Source organism: Peromyscus eremicus, chromosome 4 (assembly GCF_949786415.1).
Source record: "Peromyscus eremicus chromosome 4, PerEre_H2_v1, whole genome shotgun sequence".
Taxonomy (NCBI): Eukaryota; Metazoa; Chordata; class Mammalia; order Rodentia; family Cricetidae; genus Peromyscus; species Peromyscus eremicus.
In genome coordinates, this window is record NC_081419.1 from 134,113,859 (window position 1) to 134,127,094 (window position 13,236).

Here is a 13,236-nt window from a genome sequence, read left to right on the forward strand (position 1 = left end):
AATTCCAATACCCACTCCCAGGAGAGCATCCATCTCCATCTTGTTCATCCTGTTGACAGGTCCATGTCCTAGCCCCCATGCCTAGAGGGTAGCTCTCTCTGATATTTTTTCCTGGAGCCAGTTACTGTCCTGCCTCAGGAGTGGGCCCAGGCAGCAGAAGTTACATGTGGCTAAGCATGCCCATGCTTTGCTCCCTGCTGCTTATTCTGGGGTGTAGATGAGCCTAGGGGCTGTGGGTCTCAGGATATCCCAGTAGGTGGCAGACATTGAGTGGGCACTGCCCTGTTCTGGACAGGCAGGCAAGATTAGAGCTGGGACAGCTGCTGGAGATGGCGTATCCTTCCCCTCTTGCCTGACCGACCCGCTTTCCTGAGTTTGGTCACTTCTAGAATATTGAGCTTTTCTTTATTCACATGCAGAAATTGAGGCTCAGAAAGGGACTTCCATCTGTTACACCATGAACTTTGACCCAGTGTGCCCTTAGGACTGCAGGTTCCCAGAGTATAGCTGTTTACTGGTCCAGTCTTAGGTGGGCTCAGCCTACAGATCAGAAGGATACCCTTTTTTTCTCAGTATATCAGCCAAGGACTTGAAGAACATGCTGTCACAGGTCAACTACCGGGTCCCCAACATGCGATTCCTCCGAGAACGGCTGACGGTAATGGACACTTGGGGCTATCTACTGGCAGGGCAGGGGAAGCCAGCAGCTCCTCCTAAGGGGCCTGACTGACAGTTCTGCTCTGTACTATGTAGGACCTAGAACCGCGCAGCGGGGACATCACCTACGGGCAGTTTGCGCAGCTGTACCGCAGCCTCATGTACAGCGCCCAGAAGACGGTGCATGAGCCTCCCACCCTCCCCTGCTCTTGCCCCAACTCCTCCGCCTCCTCTCCTAGCCCTGCTGCCCTGCTTGGGGGCTTCTGGGTGCCATTGCTCCAGCGCCCCCACCCCCACCCCGGGCATCTGGTCCCTAGCCTTTTTCCTAAGAGCCCCTTTCCTGCATGGTCTCCCAGGGCTCTCTCCCTGACCAGATTCTGTTTCCTGCAGATGGACCTCCCCTTCTTGGAAACCAGCACTTTGAGGTTTGGTTTGGAACAACTGGTTGGGGTTCTTCTCTGGGTGGTTCCAGATCCAGGTGGGAAGCAGTTGGGGTTGGGGTAAGGCATGGTAAACCATTGGGTGTCTACATTAGCTGGGAGTCGCAAGGGGCCCCCTGTCTGTTGATCAAGTCAGCCAGCTGCAAGTCAGCCAGCTGCAGGCACTTCTGTTCTTTCCCTGCAGGACTGGGGAGCGACCGGAGCTCTGCCGGGTGTCCCTTTCTGAGTTCCAGCAGTTCCTGCTTGAGTACCAGGGGGTATGGCTGGGTCAGGGAGTGAGGCTGAAGGGTGGGTTCATCATTAGAGGCTTCTTCCATGACTTCCTCTACCCACCAGGAGCTGTGGGCTGTGGACCGGCTCCAGGTGCAGGAATTCATGCTCAGTTTCCTTCGAGACCCCTTGCGAGAGATTGAGGAGCCATACTTCTTCTTGGATGAGGTGAGCCCCACATTTCCCACCATTCTGTTAGAGAAACAGAATGGGGTAACCAGAACCCTCCTGTGCCCTCAAAGCTGTTGCCACAAACTACTGCCCATGTTGCCAGCACAGTTGAGGATGAATGCACTCTTGTGCACCCACTTCCGTCCCAAGTGGCAGCCAGGACACACTCTCTTTTTCCTCCACATTCACCCCTGTAGTTTGTCACCTTTCTGTTCTCCAAAGAGAACAGTGTGTGGAACTCCCAGCTGGATGCCGTGTGCCCAGACACTATGAACAACCCCCTCTCTCACTATTGGATCTCTTCCTCACATAATACGTGAGTATGCCTCTCTGCATTCATCCATCCTCTTCTAGGGGGGGAGGGAGGGAGGCCCACCAGACCACATGTGTCTCCTCTTTCTTATTCAGATACCTGACAGGGGACCAGTTCTCCAGTGAGTCCTCCCTAGAAGCCTATGCTCGCTGCCTGAGGATGGGCTGTCGCTGCATTGAGTGTGCGTTGGGGCTAGGGGTTGGAGAGGGAAGGTGAGAGGCCCGCCTGTGTGACCATGATGGTGTTCCCTAGTGGACTGCTGGGATGGCCCAGATGGGATGCCAGTCATCTACCATGGGCATACTCTCACCACCAAGATCAAGTTCTCAGATGTCCTGCACACCATCAAGGAGCATGCCTTCGTAGCCTCAGAGTAAGTAGGTGTGGAGGACATGGGCAACCTCTAGAGGGTCCTCTTGCTTCTGGAACCCCTCGCATGGCTTGCCCCCACTCCCATCTCTGTTCTTGCTCAAGCCAGTTTCCTGAGTTCTTGCCTCTGCTCCCTGCATCTCTGGCTAGCATTCAAGTTCATCTCATCCTCAAAAACCATTTCTGTAACTGGTCTCAGGTCAGCTCCTTTCCCTTCATTGCCCAGAAGAGAGTGTGTTCCCTATGAGCCGTTCTCAGTTTCTAGCAACCACTGAGCTTGCAGTCCCCAGTCTCTCCAAGTACTGAAAGGATCCTCAAGCCACATTTGGAGGCTGCTTCTCATCTTTCCTGATGTTTAGTGGGGAATGTCTTTCGACAGGGCAGCCCATAATTAGACCAGCTCAGGGGCTCCCTTCTGCAGCACTTGCCACATCCTGGTTCCCACTGCCTCCTAGCTGCTTCTTCTTTTTTTTTTTTTTTTTTTTTTGGTTTTTCGAGACAGGGTTTCTCTGTGTAGCTTTGCGCCTTTCCTGGGACTCACTTGGTAGCCCAGGCTGGCCTCGAACTCACAGAGATCTGCCTGGCTCTGCCTCCTGAGTGCTGGGATTAAAGGCGTGCGCCACCACCGCCCGGCCCTAGCTGCTTCTTGATGTGCCCCTTCACATGGGTGCCTATCTTCCAAGGGGTCCTGTGGAGAAGGTGCCCCAGGCCCTTGGCTCCCATCATTTTGCTCTGTAAGGAACTATTTGGACTGAGGTTTGACCCAGCATAACTGTACTTCCTCCTTGCCCTTCAGGTACCCAGTCATCTTATCCATCGAGGACCACTGCAGCATTGCCCAGCAGAGAAACATGGCTCAGTACTTCAAAAAGGTGCTTGGCGACATACTCCTTACCAAGCCCGTGGACATTGCTGCTGATGGACTGCCTTCGCCCAACCAGCTCAAGAGGAAGATCCTTATTAAGGTGTGGCAAAATTGGTAGGAGAAACCCTGAATTAAGAGATGAGACTAGCCAGGCGGTGGTGGCGCACACCTTTAATCCCAGCCCATGGGAGGCAGAGCCAGGCGGATCTCTGTGAGTTCGAGGCCAGCCTGGTCTACAGAGTGAGATCCAGGACAGGCACCAAAACTACACAGAGAAACCCTGTCTTGAAAAACCAAAAAAAAAAAAAAAAAAAAAAAACCAGAGAGAGAGAGAGAGAGATGGGACTAGGTGTGGAGTGGGTTTGCTGTGACCTGGTCTGCTTCCACAGCACAAGAAGCTGGCTGAGGGCAGTGCCTACGAGGAGGTGCCTACTTCTGTGATGTACTCTGAGAATGACATCAGTAACTCCATCAAGAATGGTATCCTCTACTTGGAGGACCCCGTGAATCATGTGAGGTCTAGCTGAGCCTGGACATGGTGGGGCCATATGTTAGACTCTGGCTCACACGTCTCCTTTGGTCTGTTCCAGGAATGGTATCCCCACTACTTTGTTCTGACTAGCAGCAAGATCTACTACTCTGAGGAGACGAGCAGTGACCAGGGCAATGAGGACGAAGAGGAGCCTAAGGAGGTAGAATTGTTCAGGGTGTGGGTTCAGTCGGATGAGAACTGGGTGGTCACTGGGTGTCTTTGCTGTTGCCCTCCTGTCTAGGCCAGTAGCAGCACAGAGCTGCACTCCAGTGAGAAGTGGTTCCATGGGAAGCTCGGGGCTGGGCGCGATGGGCGGCACATTGCCGAGCGCCTGCTCACTGAGTACTGCATCGAGACCGGGGCTCCTGATGGCTCCTTCTTAGTGCGAGAAAGTGAGACCTTCGTGGGTGACTACACGCTGTCTTTCTGGTAACGCACATCTAGCCCCGTACCTGTGTTTAGTCCATGCATGTGATACTCAGAAATAACTGGTTGACACTTCAGCCTGGAGTCTAGCGTTCCCATGGAACATAATTCTTCTTTCCTTCACAGGTGTGTGTGTACTTAAACATGCGTGTTTGATCTGTATCCTCCTCTAGTGCCTTCCCCACTATCCAAGCTTCTTTGGAGACTGGCCTCCCTTTTTGAAACTCTATACTTGCCTAGTTACTTATTATTTGGGGCTCTGACCTGTTTTTCATCCCTCTCTCATCCTGTCTTTCCTCAGGCGGAATGGGAAAGTCCAGCACTGCCGTATCCACTCCCGGCAGGACGCTGGGACGCCCAAGTTCTTCTTGACAGATAACCTGGTCTTCGACTCTCTCTATGACCTCATCACACACTATCAGCAAGTCCCACTGCGCTGCAATGAGTTTGAGATGCGCCTTTCAGAGCCTGTCCCCCAGACCAATGCCCACGAGAGCAAAGAGTGAGGAAAGGGACAGGGAGGGGAGTGGGGACGTGGGCAGTTCTAGTCAGGGCCTGACTCTGTCGGTTTTCAGGTGGTACCACGCGAGCCTGACCAGAGCTCAGGCTGAACATATGCTGATGCGCGTACCCCGTGATGGGGCCTTCCTGGTGCGGAAACGAAATGAGCCCAACTCATATGCCATCTCTTTCCGGTGAGGCCTGCTGCATGGGTGTGGGTTCTTGCTGGGGTCTGGACTGTCTCCCATGCTGACTGTCCTGTCGTGGTGAAGGGCTGAGGGGAAGATCAAGCACTGCCGAGTGCAGCAGGAAGGCCAGACTGTGATGCTGGGCAACTCCGAGTTTGACAGCCTCGTTGACCTCATCAGTTACTACGAAAAGCACCCCCTGTACCGCAAAATGAAGCTTCGCTACCCCATCAACGAGGAAGCACTGGAGAAGATTGGAACAGCTGTGAGAGGGCGTGGCTGGGGGGGGCATAGCAGTGTAGCTGGAGGACACCCATAATTTAACAGTCTCTGCATGTGCTGAAAGCGAGTTCTGGGGTGTTTGGGGTTCACAGGGAGGTTCTGGGAGTAACTGGGAGACATGGTGTATAGCTAGAGGGAGTGGAACCTGAGCCGTGCCTGGGCATTCAGGCAGATCCCCTTGAGCCAAAGGGTGGGTAGCAAGGTCTGGGAGCTTACATGGGGAGAGGTGTGCACACATGGGCTTGGTCTGAGTGTGTTGGGCAGAGAGCAGGCTAGGTACAGTTGTATAGATGCCTCAGGCCTGCAGGAAGGCTCTGGAGGGAAGACCTAGGTTTTCCAAGGAAGAGGGTTTGCTGGACCTCTTCCTGACCTTGGGCTCCCTGAACAACTAACTCACTGAGTATGTGGGGCTGGTGGCAGCTCAGGAGTGGTTGGCATTGAGTCCCAGGGGCCAAGGGAGTAGACCTCGGTAAGAGTGCAGAAAGGAGGGGAGGCCGAGTCCCGACGGTCACTCTCTCACTTCCGTGGAGTCAGGGAGTGAACTGGGGTAGACAGCCTATAGAAGAAGGCCAGCTATGCTTCAGAAACCAAGCAGGTGGGAGCTAGCAGCTGCTTTTAGCTCAGTTCTGGGGTGTTAACAGGTCATAATGTGTCCTCTTTCCAGGAACCCGATTATGGAGCACTGTACGAGGGCCGCAACCCTGGCTTCTATGTGGAGGCAAACCCTATGCCAACTTTCAAGGTGAATATCTGTCCTTGACACAGGAAGCCAGGAGGAAGGAGGGGCCCCTTCGCTTGGGGCTTGTATTTCTGTATTCTGGGTCCCGTGTGGTGTGGAGAAGTAAGTAATGGTTGTGGTTTTCTGAGACGCAGGCGGTTGTAAGAGATCTGTGGTTGACAATTGACCATAACTCTTACAAGGTTGAACCACTCTCTAGTCCCTGTGTTTTGGGTTAGTGCTGGCCCTTTGTCACTGTTCCCTCAGAGTGACCTCCATGTCTTCCATGGATAGTAGAACAGAGGCTAGACGGCACACTGGCCAGTCCTTCCCTTCATCATGAAGATTTATTTATTAGACAGGATCTTCTTGGTTTTGCCCTTTCCTTTAATGTGGCAGATTGCCCTATCCCTTACTCCTTCTCTTCAGCAGCCAAGGTGCCATCAGAGATGAGTGAGGGTCGAACTATGTAGGGAGGCACACAGGACTGCACTTACTCTTATTGGCCCCCCAGCCTGGACTCCTAGGAGCAGACCCAGGGCAGGACTCCAAAGCTTCCACCTCGGTGGCCAGAAGATTCCCTGGAGAAAGCCCTCTGTCTTCTTACCTTGCTTGCCCTGAAGCTTCCCATAAGGCAGCATTGAGAACTGTGTCTAGGAATGCTTACTAACAGTGACACCTCCCACTGGCCTAAGCCCAGGCACATGTCTGTGTACATGTGCTACACTGGGTGACGTGGTGGGAGTGCCCCTCTGCTTTACTCCACACAGTTCCATTGTCTTACCTCTGCAGTGTGCAGTAAAAGCCCTCTTCGACTACAAGGCCCAGAGAGAGGATGAGCTGACCTTTACCAAGAGTGCCATCATACAGAATGTGGAAAAGCAAGATGGTGGCTGGTGAGCCAGGCCCTCCAGGCTGGAGAGTCTGGTGGTGTGGTGGGATGGATGTCCAGAGCTTCTGTGGAGCTGGCACTGAGAATACTGTAACAGTATGCTTTGAGAGTATCTGTCTCAAGTTCAGTAGCAATGTCTGACTTATGTGTGGGAACCCCCAAGAAGATCTTGTGGGAGTGTGGGGTGGTTGCTGGAGTCGGTACCCTATGGCTCCCACAGGTGGCGAGGGGACTATGGTGGGAAGAAGCAGCTGTGGTTTCCCTCAAACTATGTGGAAGAGATGGTCAACCCAGCAATCCTAGAGCCAGAGAGGGAGGTATGTCTGGAACCACACAGTGTCACAGGTTTCTGTCCCCAGGTTCTCTTTCATATGTCTACCACACCCAGACCCTCCTGTCACATGTGAGCCAGTTGCACATCCTGTGTGGCCACACTCCTAGTCTCCATTGTACCTATGTCACACTTGGCTGGTCATGAGTATATCCAAAGGATAGTCGCACACATGCGAAAATCCCCTCACTGGTGCATGCAGCAGCCATGCTGACTATCCTGTGGCTTTGCTTCCTACAGCACCTGGATGAGAACAGCCCACTGGGGGACTTGCTGCGGGGGGTCTTAGATGTGCCAGCCTGTCAGATTGGTGAGCTCCAATTCCTATCTCCTGATTCCTCTAGTGTCAGGGTGAGCTCCAATTCCTGTCTCTTGATTCCTCTAGTGTCAGGGTGCCCTTGTGGTTCCTCCTGAACCTGGGGAGGAAGCCAGTGGCTGAATAGGTACCCTGCATGCTTACCCTGTGCCAGATACAGTAGACTCACAAGTTGGCAGAGATGCTGAGTACAAGCTGACATCCAGTCCTAATGGTTTAGGCCACAGAGTTGTAACAGAGGCTTGAAGATAGGATAGGGCAGGGGTTAAAAGGCATGGCCCCCAAGGAAGAGGTATGAGTCACAGCTGGGTTGGAGCCTTGCCTCCACCACAACTACTGTATGTCTGAGCTACAGTATCCTCTGTAAATTGGGTCTCTATACTAGTCTTGCTTGCTTATAAAGTGTGGCCAGGAAGAAATGGAGTGAATTCCTTTGAGCCAGTGTCTAAGGCAGCAGTTCTCATCCTGTGGGTCATGATCCCTTTGGGGATCACATATCAGATATCCTGCATATCAGATATTTACACTGACATTCATAACAGTAGCAACATTACAGTTTGGAAGTAACAACAGTAATTTTATGGCTAGGGTCACCACAGCATGAAGAACTGTACTAAAGAGTTGCAGCATTAGGAAGGTTGAGAACCACTGGCTGAAGGAGTGGAGTGAAGGACAAAAGAGAGCATTCCTAGCCCTGTTTTATTTCACCCTCAACAGCCATTCGTCCTGAGGGCAAGAACAACCGGCTCTTCGTCTTCTCCATCAGCATGGCATCGCTGGCTCACTGGTCCCTGGATGTTGCAGCTGACTCACAGGAGGAGCTGCAAGACTGGGTGAAAAAGATCCGGGAAGTGGCCCAGACTGCAGATGCCAGGGTGAGAACTGCCACAGCTTGGAAGGTGCTGCTGGGGCCTGTGAGGCAGCATGTGGGCCTGCCAGGGAGCCAAGGCCTCCAGCTCCTCATCTAGTTCCTCTGCAGAAGGCAGCATACTGCTGGTTGCTGATGTGGTCTGGCCTTAGATAAGGGACCCAGAAGAACAGACTCAAGACAGAAGGGTGATGTACTTAGGAAGTGTTGAACAGGAGGTACTCTGGACCACCTGAGTGAGTCTTTACAAGGCAAGAGGTAAGAGAGGTCCTAGGCTGGCAGCAGGCATAGAATCAGGCTTAGAAGAGATGAGGTAGTGAAGGTAGGAAGAGGGCTTAGGTAAACATTTGTGACAGAGTGTGTGCCTGGAACAGCAGGCAGAGAGGTTGCAGTTACCCACGGTAGTGGGACTCTGCTGTGCTGATGGCTTCATAGGTGCAGTAACCATCTGTAGGTATCCGTTGGCTTTAACAGCCACAGATACTCCTAGGGACACCATTGAGGTCTGTTAGTGGCATGACTAGGTTGAATGGCAGTGGGTGGTAGGGAGTCTGGAGTGGCTAACTATGAAGAGCTGGGAGTTGGAGTTTGTGGATAGTGGGTAGCTTGCATTTGTTTGGAAGGAACCGCTTTCTGGAGGGAGCCTGGCTTCTTCCATTGAGCCTGGTGAAGCGTTTACAGATGTAAATATACTTTGCTGTTCTAGTGCATTTGGTGAGCAGATCTGTGCCTGATTTGGAGAACAGATACCTTGAGCCAAGCAGGGAGGGGTTGAGATGTGGAGGATTTTGTCAGTGTATCCTGGAGGGCAAGGCACTGAAAGAACCAGTGGCTGAAGGGCTAGATCCCAAGTCTAGGCTAGAAAGAGAAGGTGGAGTATGAACAGAGGAGCAGAGTCGAGGGTCTAAGTAGGCTGCCGCTGAGATAGGTATGGGAGGAGGAAGACTGTGTTGTCAGGGGGAACTGAGGTGGTAAAGATCACCTTAGGCAGAGTCGTTGCCAAGTAGGCTTAAGGCCTGAGCACTTCAGGGAACCAGGAAGCAATGTTCTGGGTAAAGAAGGATCAGAAAGCATTACTGGGAAGGCCTTGCCCACCTTGAGCTTCCTGTGAGGTCATTTAGGACATAAGTTATGGTGAGGTTTCCATCCCAAGAGGGTTGGGGAACAAGTGTGTCCTTGGAGACAAAGAAAAAGAACAATTTTGGGCTGAAACTGGGAACCAGTAGTTCTGTCTGCTGGTATTTGAAAGGTGCAAGGGGAAGGGAGGGTCCCAGAATACCTGAAGTGTGGGTGTGCCCAAGCTGGCAGGAGCTTCCTTCTCCTGGGCAGGGCTCTAGCCTGGGCCTTGTGTGTCTCACCAGCTTACTGAGGGGAAGATGATGGAGAGGAGGAAGAAGATTGCCTTGGAGCTTTCTGAGCTTGTGGTCTACTGCCGGCCTGTTCCCTTTGATGAAGAGAGTAAGGCGGGGCCAGGTGTGGTGTGCAGGTGCCTAAGGGACTAGTGGTATGAGAGTGGTGTTTAGTACCCTCTCATACACACACTGCCCAAGGAGCCTGCTCTGTACATGTTCTCACTGTTTGGCTCAGAGATTGGCACAGAACGTGCTTGTTACCGGGACATGTCCTCCTTTCCGGAAACCAAGGCTGAGAAGTATGTGAACAAGGCCAAAGGCAAGAAGTTCCTTCAGTACAATCGGCTGCAACTCTCTCGAATCTACCCCAAGGGTCAGCGGCTGGACTCCTCCAATTATGATCCTCTGCCCATGTGGATCTGTGGCAGCCAGCTTGTAGCACTCAATTTTCAGACCCCAGGTGAGGGGGTCCTCAGTGGGTGGGGAGAGACACTTAGAGCAGTTTCACTGGACACACTGTAATCCTACTCTTCCAGATAAGCCTATGCAGATGAACCAGGCCCTCTTCATGGCTGGTGGGCATTGTGGCTATGTGCTGCAGCCAAGCACCATGAGAGACGAAGCCTTTGACCCCTTTGACAAGAGCAGCCTCCGAGGTCTGGAGCCCTGTGTCATCTGCATTGAGGTGGGTGTATTCATCTGGGTGCTTCAGGGTGGGAAAAGGTGTATGAGGAATATTGATACTAAACTTGATAAGTTGGGGACCAGGTGGGTCAGCATAAGTGGGGAAGGGCACAGAGCCAGAGGTAAGCAGCATTTTCTGCCTTGAGTTGGGGAAGGGAACTTATCTTGGACTATTCTTGAGCTTGTAGCAGAACGATCTTAAGTGGAAAGCTAGCTACAGGTCCTCAGTTAGGGTTGGGATCACAGAAGTAGCCAGGCCGACCATGGCCAGTTTTTGCACAAAGAGTCAGGCTAACCTATGAAAAGTTAACTACCTGGCAGGAAGAGTCTGGTCAGAGTGGCAAAAAGCAGGCTGGAGGGGCATGTGATAAGCTAGGCTCCTGTCTGCAGGAGCAAGCAAAACCTGAGCTTTCTAGAGCATAACCAGCTGCCTGGCCACCTTTCCCGGTCCCTAGAATAGAGCTCCCCAGCACATGTCCGGTGAAAAGCTGTGATAAGGCTCAGCCCCCCGCCCCCTCGTGGGAATCAGCAGGGGTGGCCTGAACAGAGTCTGGAAAGAATATGGACAGCCTGTGGCCAGCTGGACACACCTGGGAGTACAGAGCCATAGATGACATGACTGCTACTTCCCAGAATGTTTCCCCTAAAGGGAAACAATTGAAAAGATTCCCATGTTGGAACAGACGTGCACTTAACATGAAATGGAGTGCAAAATGCACACAACACTTGGCTGAAGCTCAGATTTTTAGAGCCAACAGCTTGCTCTGGATTGGAACGGTGATGGGCCTAATGGACAGCACCTTCGGGGCCCAGCAGGGGGCATCCTGCCTCCACGGCACATTTGCTCCCCACGCCTCTGCTGTGAGGATGTTGGGAGCAGGAAAACAGTCATTACCCCATCTTTGCCTACCTGCCTCACAGGTCCTGGGGGCCAGGCATCTGCCGAAGAATGGCCGAGGTATTGTGTGTCCTTTTGTGGAGATTGAGGTGGCTGGAGCTGAGTACGACAGCACCAAGCAAAAGACAGAGTTTGTAGGTCAGTCAGCCTTCCCCCATTACCAAGTCATTCTCCTGGGGTGACAAAGCTCTCTCTCTACCAGTCATCCCAGCTCTTGGTGTGGCCTGAGCTTTTGCCCTTGTTTCCACAGTGGACAATGGACTGAACCCTGTGTGGCCGGCTAAGCCCTTCCACTTCCAGATCAGTAACCCTGAGTTTGCCTTTCTACGCTTTGTGGTGTACGAGGAGGACATGTTTAGTGACCAGAACTTCTTAGCTCAGGCTACTTTCCCAGTAAAAGGCCTGAAGACAGGTGAGGAATCTTCCTTGACATGGTGGTCTTTGGTCTTGCTGTCTGGGTGGAACTGAGCCACTTGCTTGACACCTGGTAGGTAAACTGAGAGCCAGGCTTTTCTCCTAGGATACAGAGCAGTGCCTTTGAAGAACAACTACAGTGAAGACCTGGAGTTGGCCTCCCTGCTCATCAAGATTGAAGTTTTCCCTGCTAAGGTAACTGCAGCAGAGTGAGCAGAGAACCACCCTACCCCCACCCCACACCCCCGAGGTGCAGAAGAGACCTCAACTTCTGAGCACTCCCCCTCACTGAGCAGGAGAATGGCGACCTCAGTCCCTTCAGTGGTACATCCCTGAGGGAACGGGCCTCAGATGCCTCCAGCCAGCTGTTCCATGTCCGGGCCCGGGAAGGCTCCTTTGAAGCCCGATACCAGCAGCCATTTGAAGACTTCCGCATCTCCCAGGAGCATCTCGCAGACCATTTTGACAGTCGGGAACGAAGGTGAGGGAGGTGAAGGGGAAACTGGCCAGTGTGGGAACTCGGAGGAGGGGTGCTGGAGCCAGAAAGAACAGCACTCTGTGTTAGGTCAGTCCTTTGGCAGTTTTCTCCTTTGTGGAAAGCAGTAACTGTGTCATTGGGTTGTCCTGTCTGGCAGCAAGGCCAGTAAGGACACTTTACTTCTGTTCAGGGCCCCAAGAAGGACTCGGGTCAATGGAGACAACCGCCTCTAGTCATGCCCCCACCTTGTTGGAGAGCAGCAGGTGCTGCCCACCTTGTGGAATGCCATGAACTAGGTTCTCTGGGAGCGGCCCACTGTAAAGCCTTCCTGGTCTCGCAGCCTGGAGCCTGGATTCCAGCGGTGAAGGCTAGACACAACCAAGCCATTAATGAGATGTATTGTTTTGGGCCTCCATGCCCAGCTCTGGGTGAAGGCAAAAAACTGTACTGTGTCTCGCATTAAGCACACATATCTGGCCCTGAATGTGGAGGTGGGTCCTTCCATCTTGGGCCAGGACCAGGGCTGAAGCCCCTTGGAGAGAGAAGTTGTCAGCTGGTGGCAGAGGAGGCTTCAAGGAGCTGCTGACATTCCTGAGAGTGGAGGAGGAGGAGGAGGAGGAGGAGGAGGAGGAGGAGGAGGAGGAGGAGGAGGAGCCTTGCTGGGCTAGGGAAACAAAGTTTACATTGTCCTGTAGCTTTAAAACCACAGCTGGTCAGGGTGAGAGAGTAGATGCCCTGCAGTTTGGCCCTGGAGCCAAGACGGAAGAATGCAGGGCCTAAGGAGAAGGCTCTGCCCTGCCCGAGGAGGAAGACACAGCACAAGGGCACACTGCCCATGGCTGGGGATGCCACTCAGCCTGAAAGATACAGGGGATCATGATAAAAATAGCAGTATTATTTTTTCTTCTTCTCAGTGGTAATGTAACTAAGTTATTCAGTCTTGCCCCTCACCCTGGAAGGAAAGCCTCAGCATAGAGCCTTTGGGAACAGCTGCTCTGTGGGGTGGCTGTATTGGGGGTGCAGGAAGAGAGAAGAGCAATGTCTACCCTGGTGAGCTTTTTTGTTTTATGGCAAGGAAGACTCAGTATGCTTTCCCTTAGGAATGAAATGGAGAATAGGTAGGTGGAGTCAGGCAGTAGGTACCGAATGAAGCTGCTGCTATGCGCAGCTTCTGTGTAGCCGGTAAAAAAGATGCAAAGGAGATGGGAATGTTGGGAAGGCAGCCTCACCTCTGAGAACAGAGGCTGGGGTCCAGGCCCGTGGGCGCAAAG

The 13,236-nt window shown here is 52.8% G+C and overlaps 1 protein-coding gene across 1 annotated transcript in view; it reads left to right on the top strand.

Moving 5' to 3' along the window:
- Positions 1–12,589, top strand: part of Plcg1 (phospholipase C gamma 1) — a 31,997-nt gene extending 19,408 nt beyond the window's left edge. Inside the window, exons 5-32 of the mRNA XM_059261834.1 lie at positions 574–658; positions 754–837; positions 1,048–1,082; positions 1,282–1,354; positions 1,434–1,535; positions 1,736–1,854; positions 1,947–2,032; positions 2,104–2,224; positions 3,017–3,185; positions 3,475–3,597; positions 3,676–3,777; positions 3,859–4,046; positions 4,345–4,545; positions 4,619–4,738; positions 4,817–4,997; positions 5,679–5,756; positions 6,525–6,628; positions 6,845–6,941; positions 7,196–7,265; positions 7,989–8,146; positions 9,501–9,597; positions 9,727–9,951; positions 10,028–10,176; positions 11,097–11,211; positions 11,324–11,485; positions 11,594–11,682; positions 11,784–11,968; positions 12,156–12,589. Of these exons, the coding sequence (XP_059117817.1) occupies positions 574–658; positions 754–837; positions 1,048–1,082; positions 1,282–1,354; positions 1,434–1,535; positions 1,736–1,854; positions 1,947–2,032; positions 2,104–2,224; positions 3,017–3,185; positions 3,475–3,597; positions 3,676–3,777; positions 3,859–4,046; positions 4,345–4,545; positions 4,619–4,738; positions 4,817–4,997; positions 5,679–5,756; positions 6,525–6,628; positions 6,845–6,941; positions 7,196–7,265; positions 7,989–8,146; positions 9,501–9,597; positions 9,727–9,951; positions 10,028–10,176; positions 11,097–11,211; positions 11,324–11,485; positions 11,594–11,682; positions 11,784–11,968; positions 12,156–12,198 (3,361 nt within the window). The 3' untranslated portion in view covers positions 12,199–12,589. The remainder of the gene's footprint in view (positions 1–573; positions 659–753; positions 838–1,047; positions 1,083–1,281; positions 1,355–1,433; positions 1,536–1,735; positions 1,855–1,946; positions 2,033–2,103; positions 2,225–3,016; positions 3,186–3,474; positions 3,598–3,675; positions 3,778–3,858; positions 4,047–4,344; positions 4,546–4,618; positions 4,739–4,816; positions 4,998–5,678; positions 5,757–6,524; positions 6,629–6,844; positions 6,942–7,195; positions 7,266–7,988; positions 8,147–9,500; positions 9,598–9,726; positions 9,952–10,027; positions 10,177–11,096; positions 11,212–11,323; positions 11,486–11,593; positions 11,683–11,783; positions 11,969–12,155) is intronic.
- Positions 12,590–13,236: the final 647 nt, after the last annotated feature.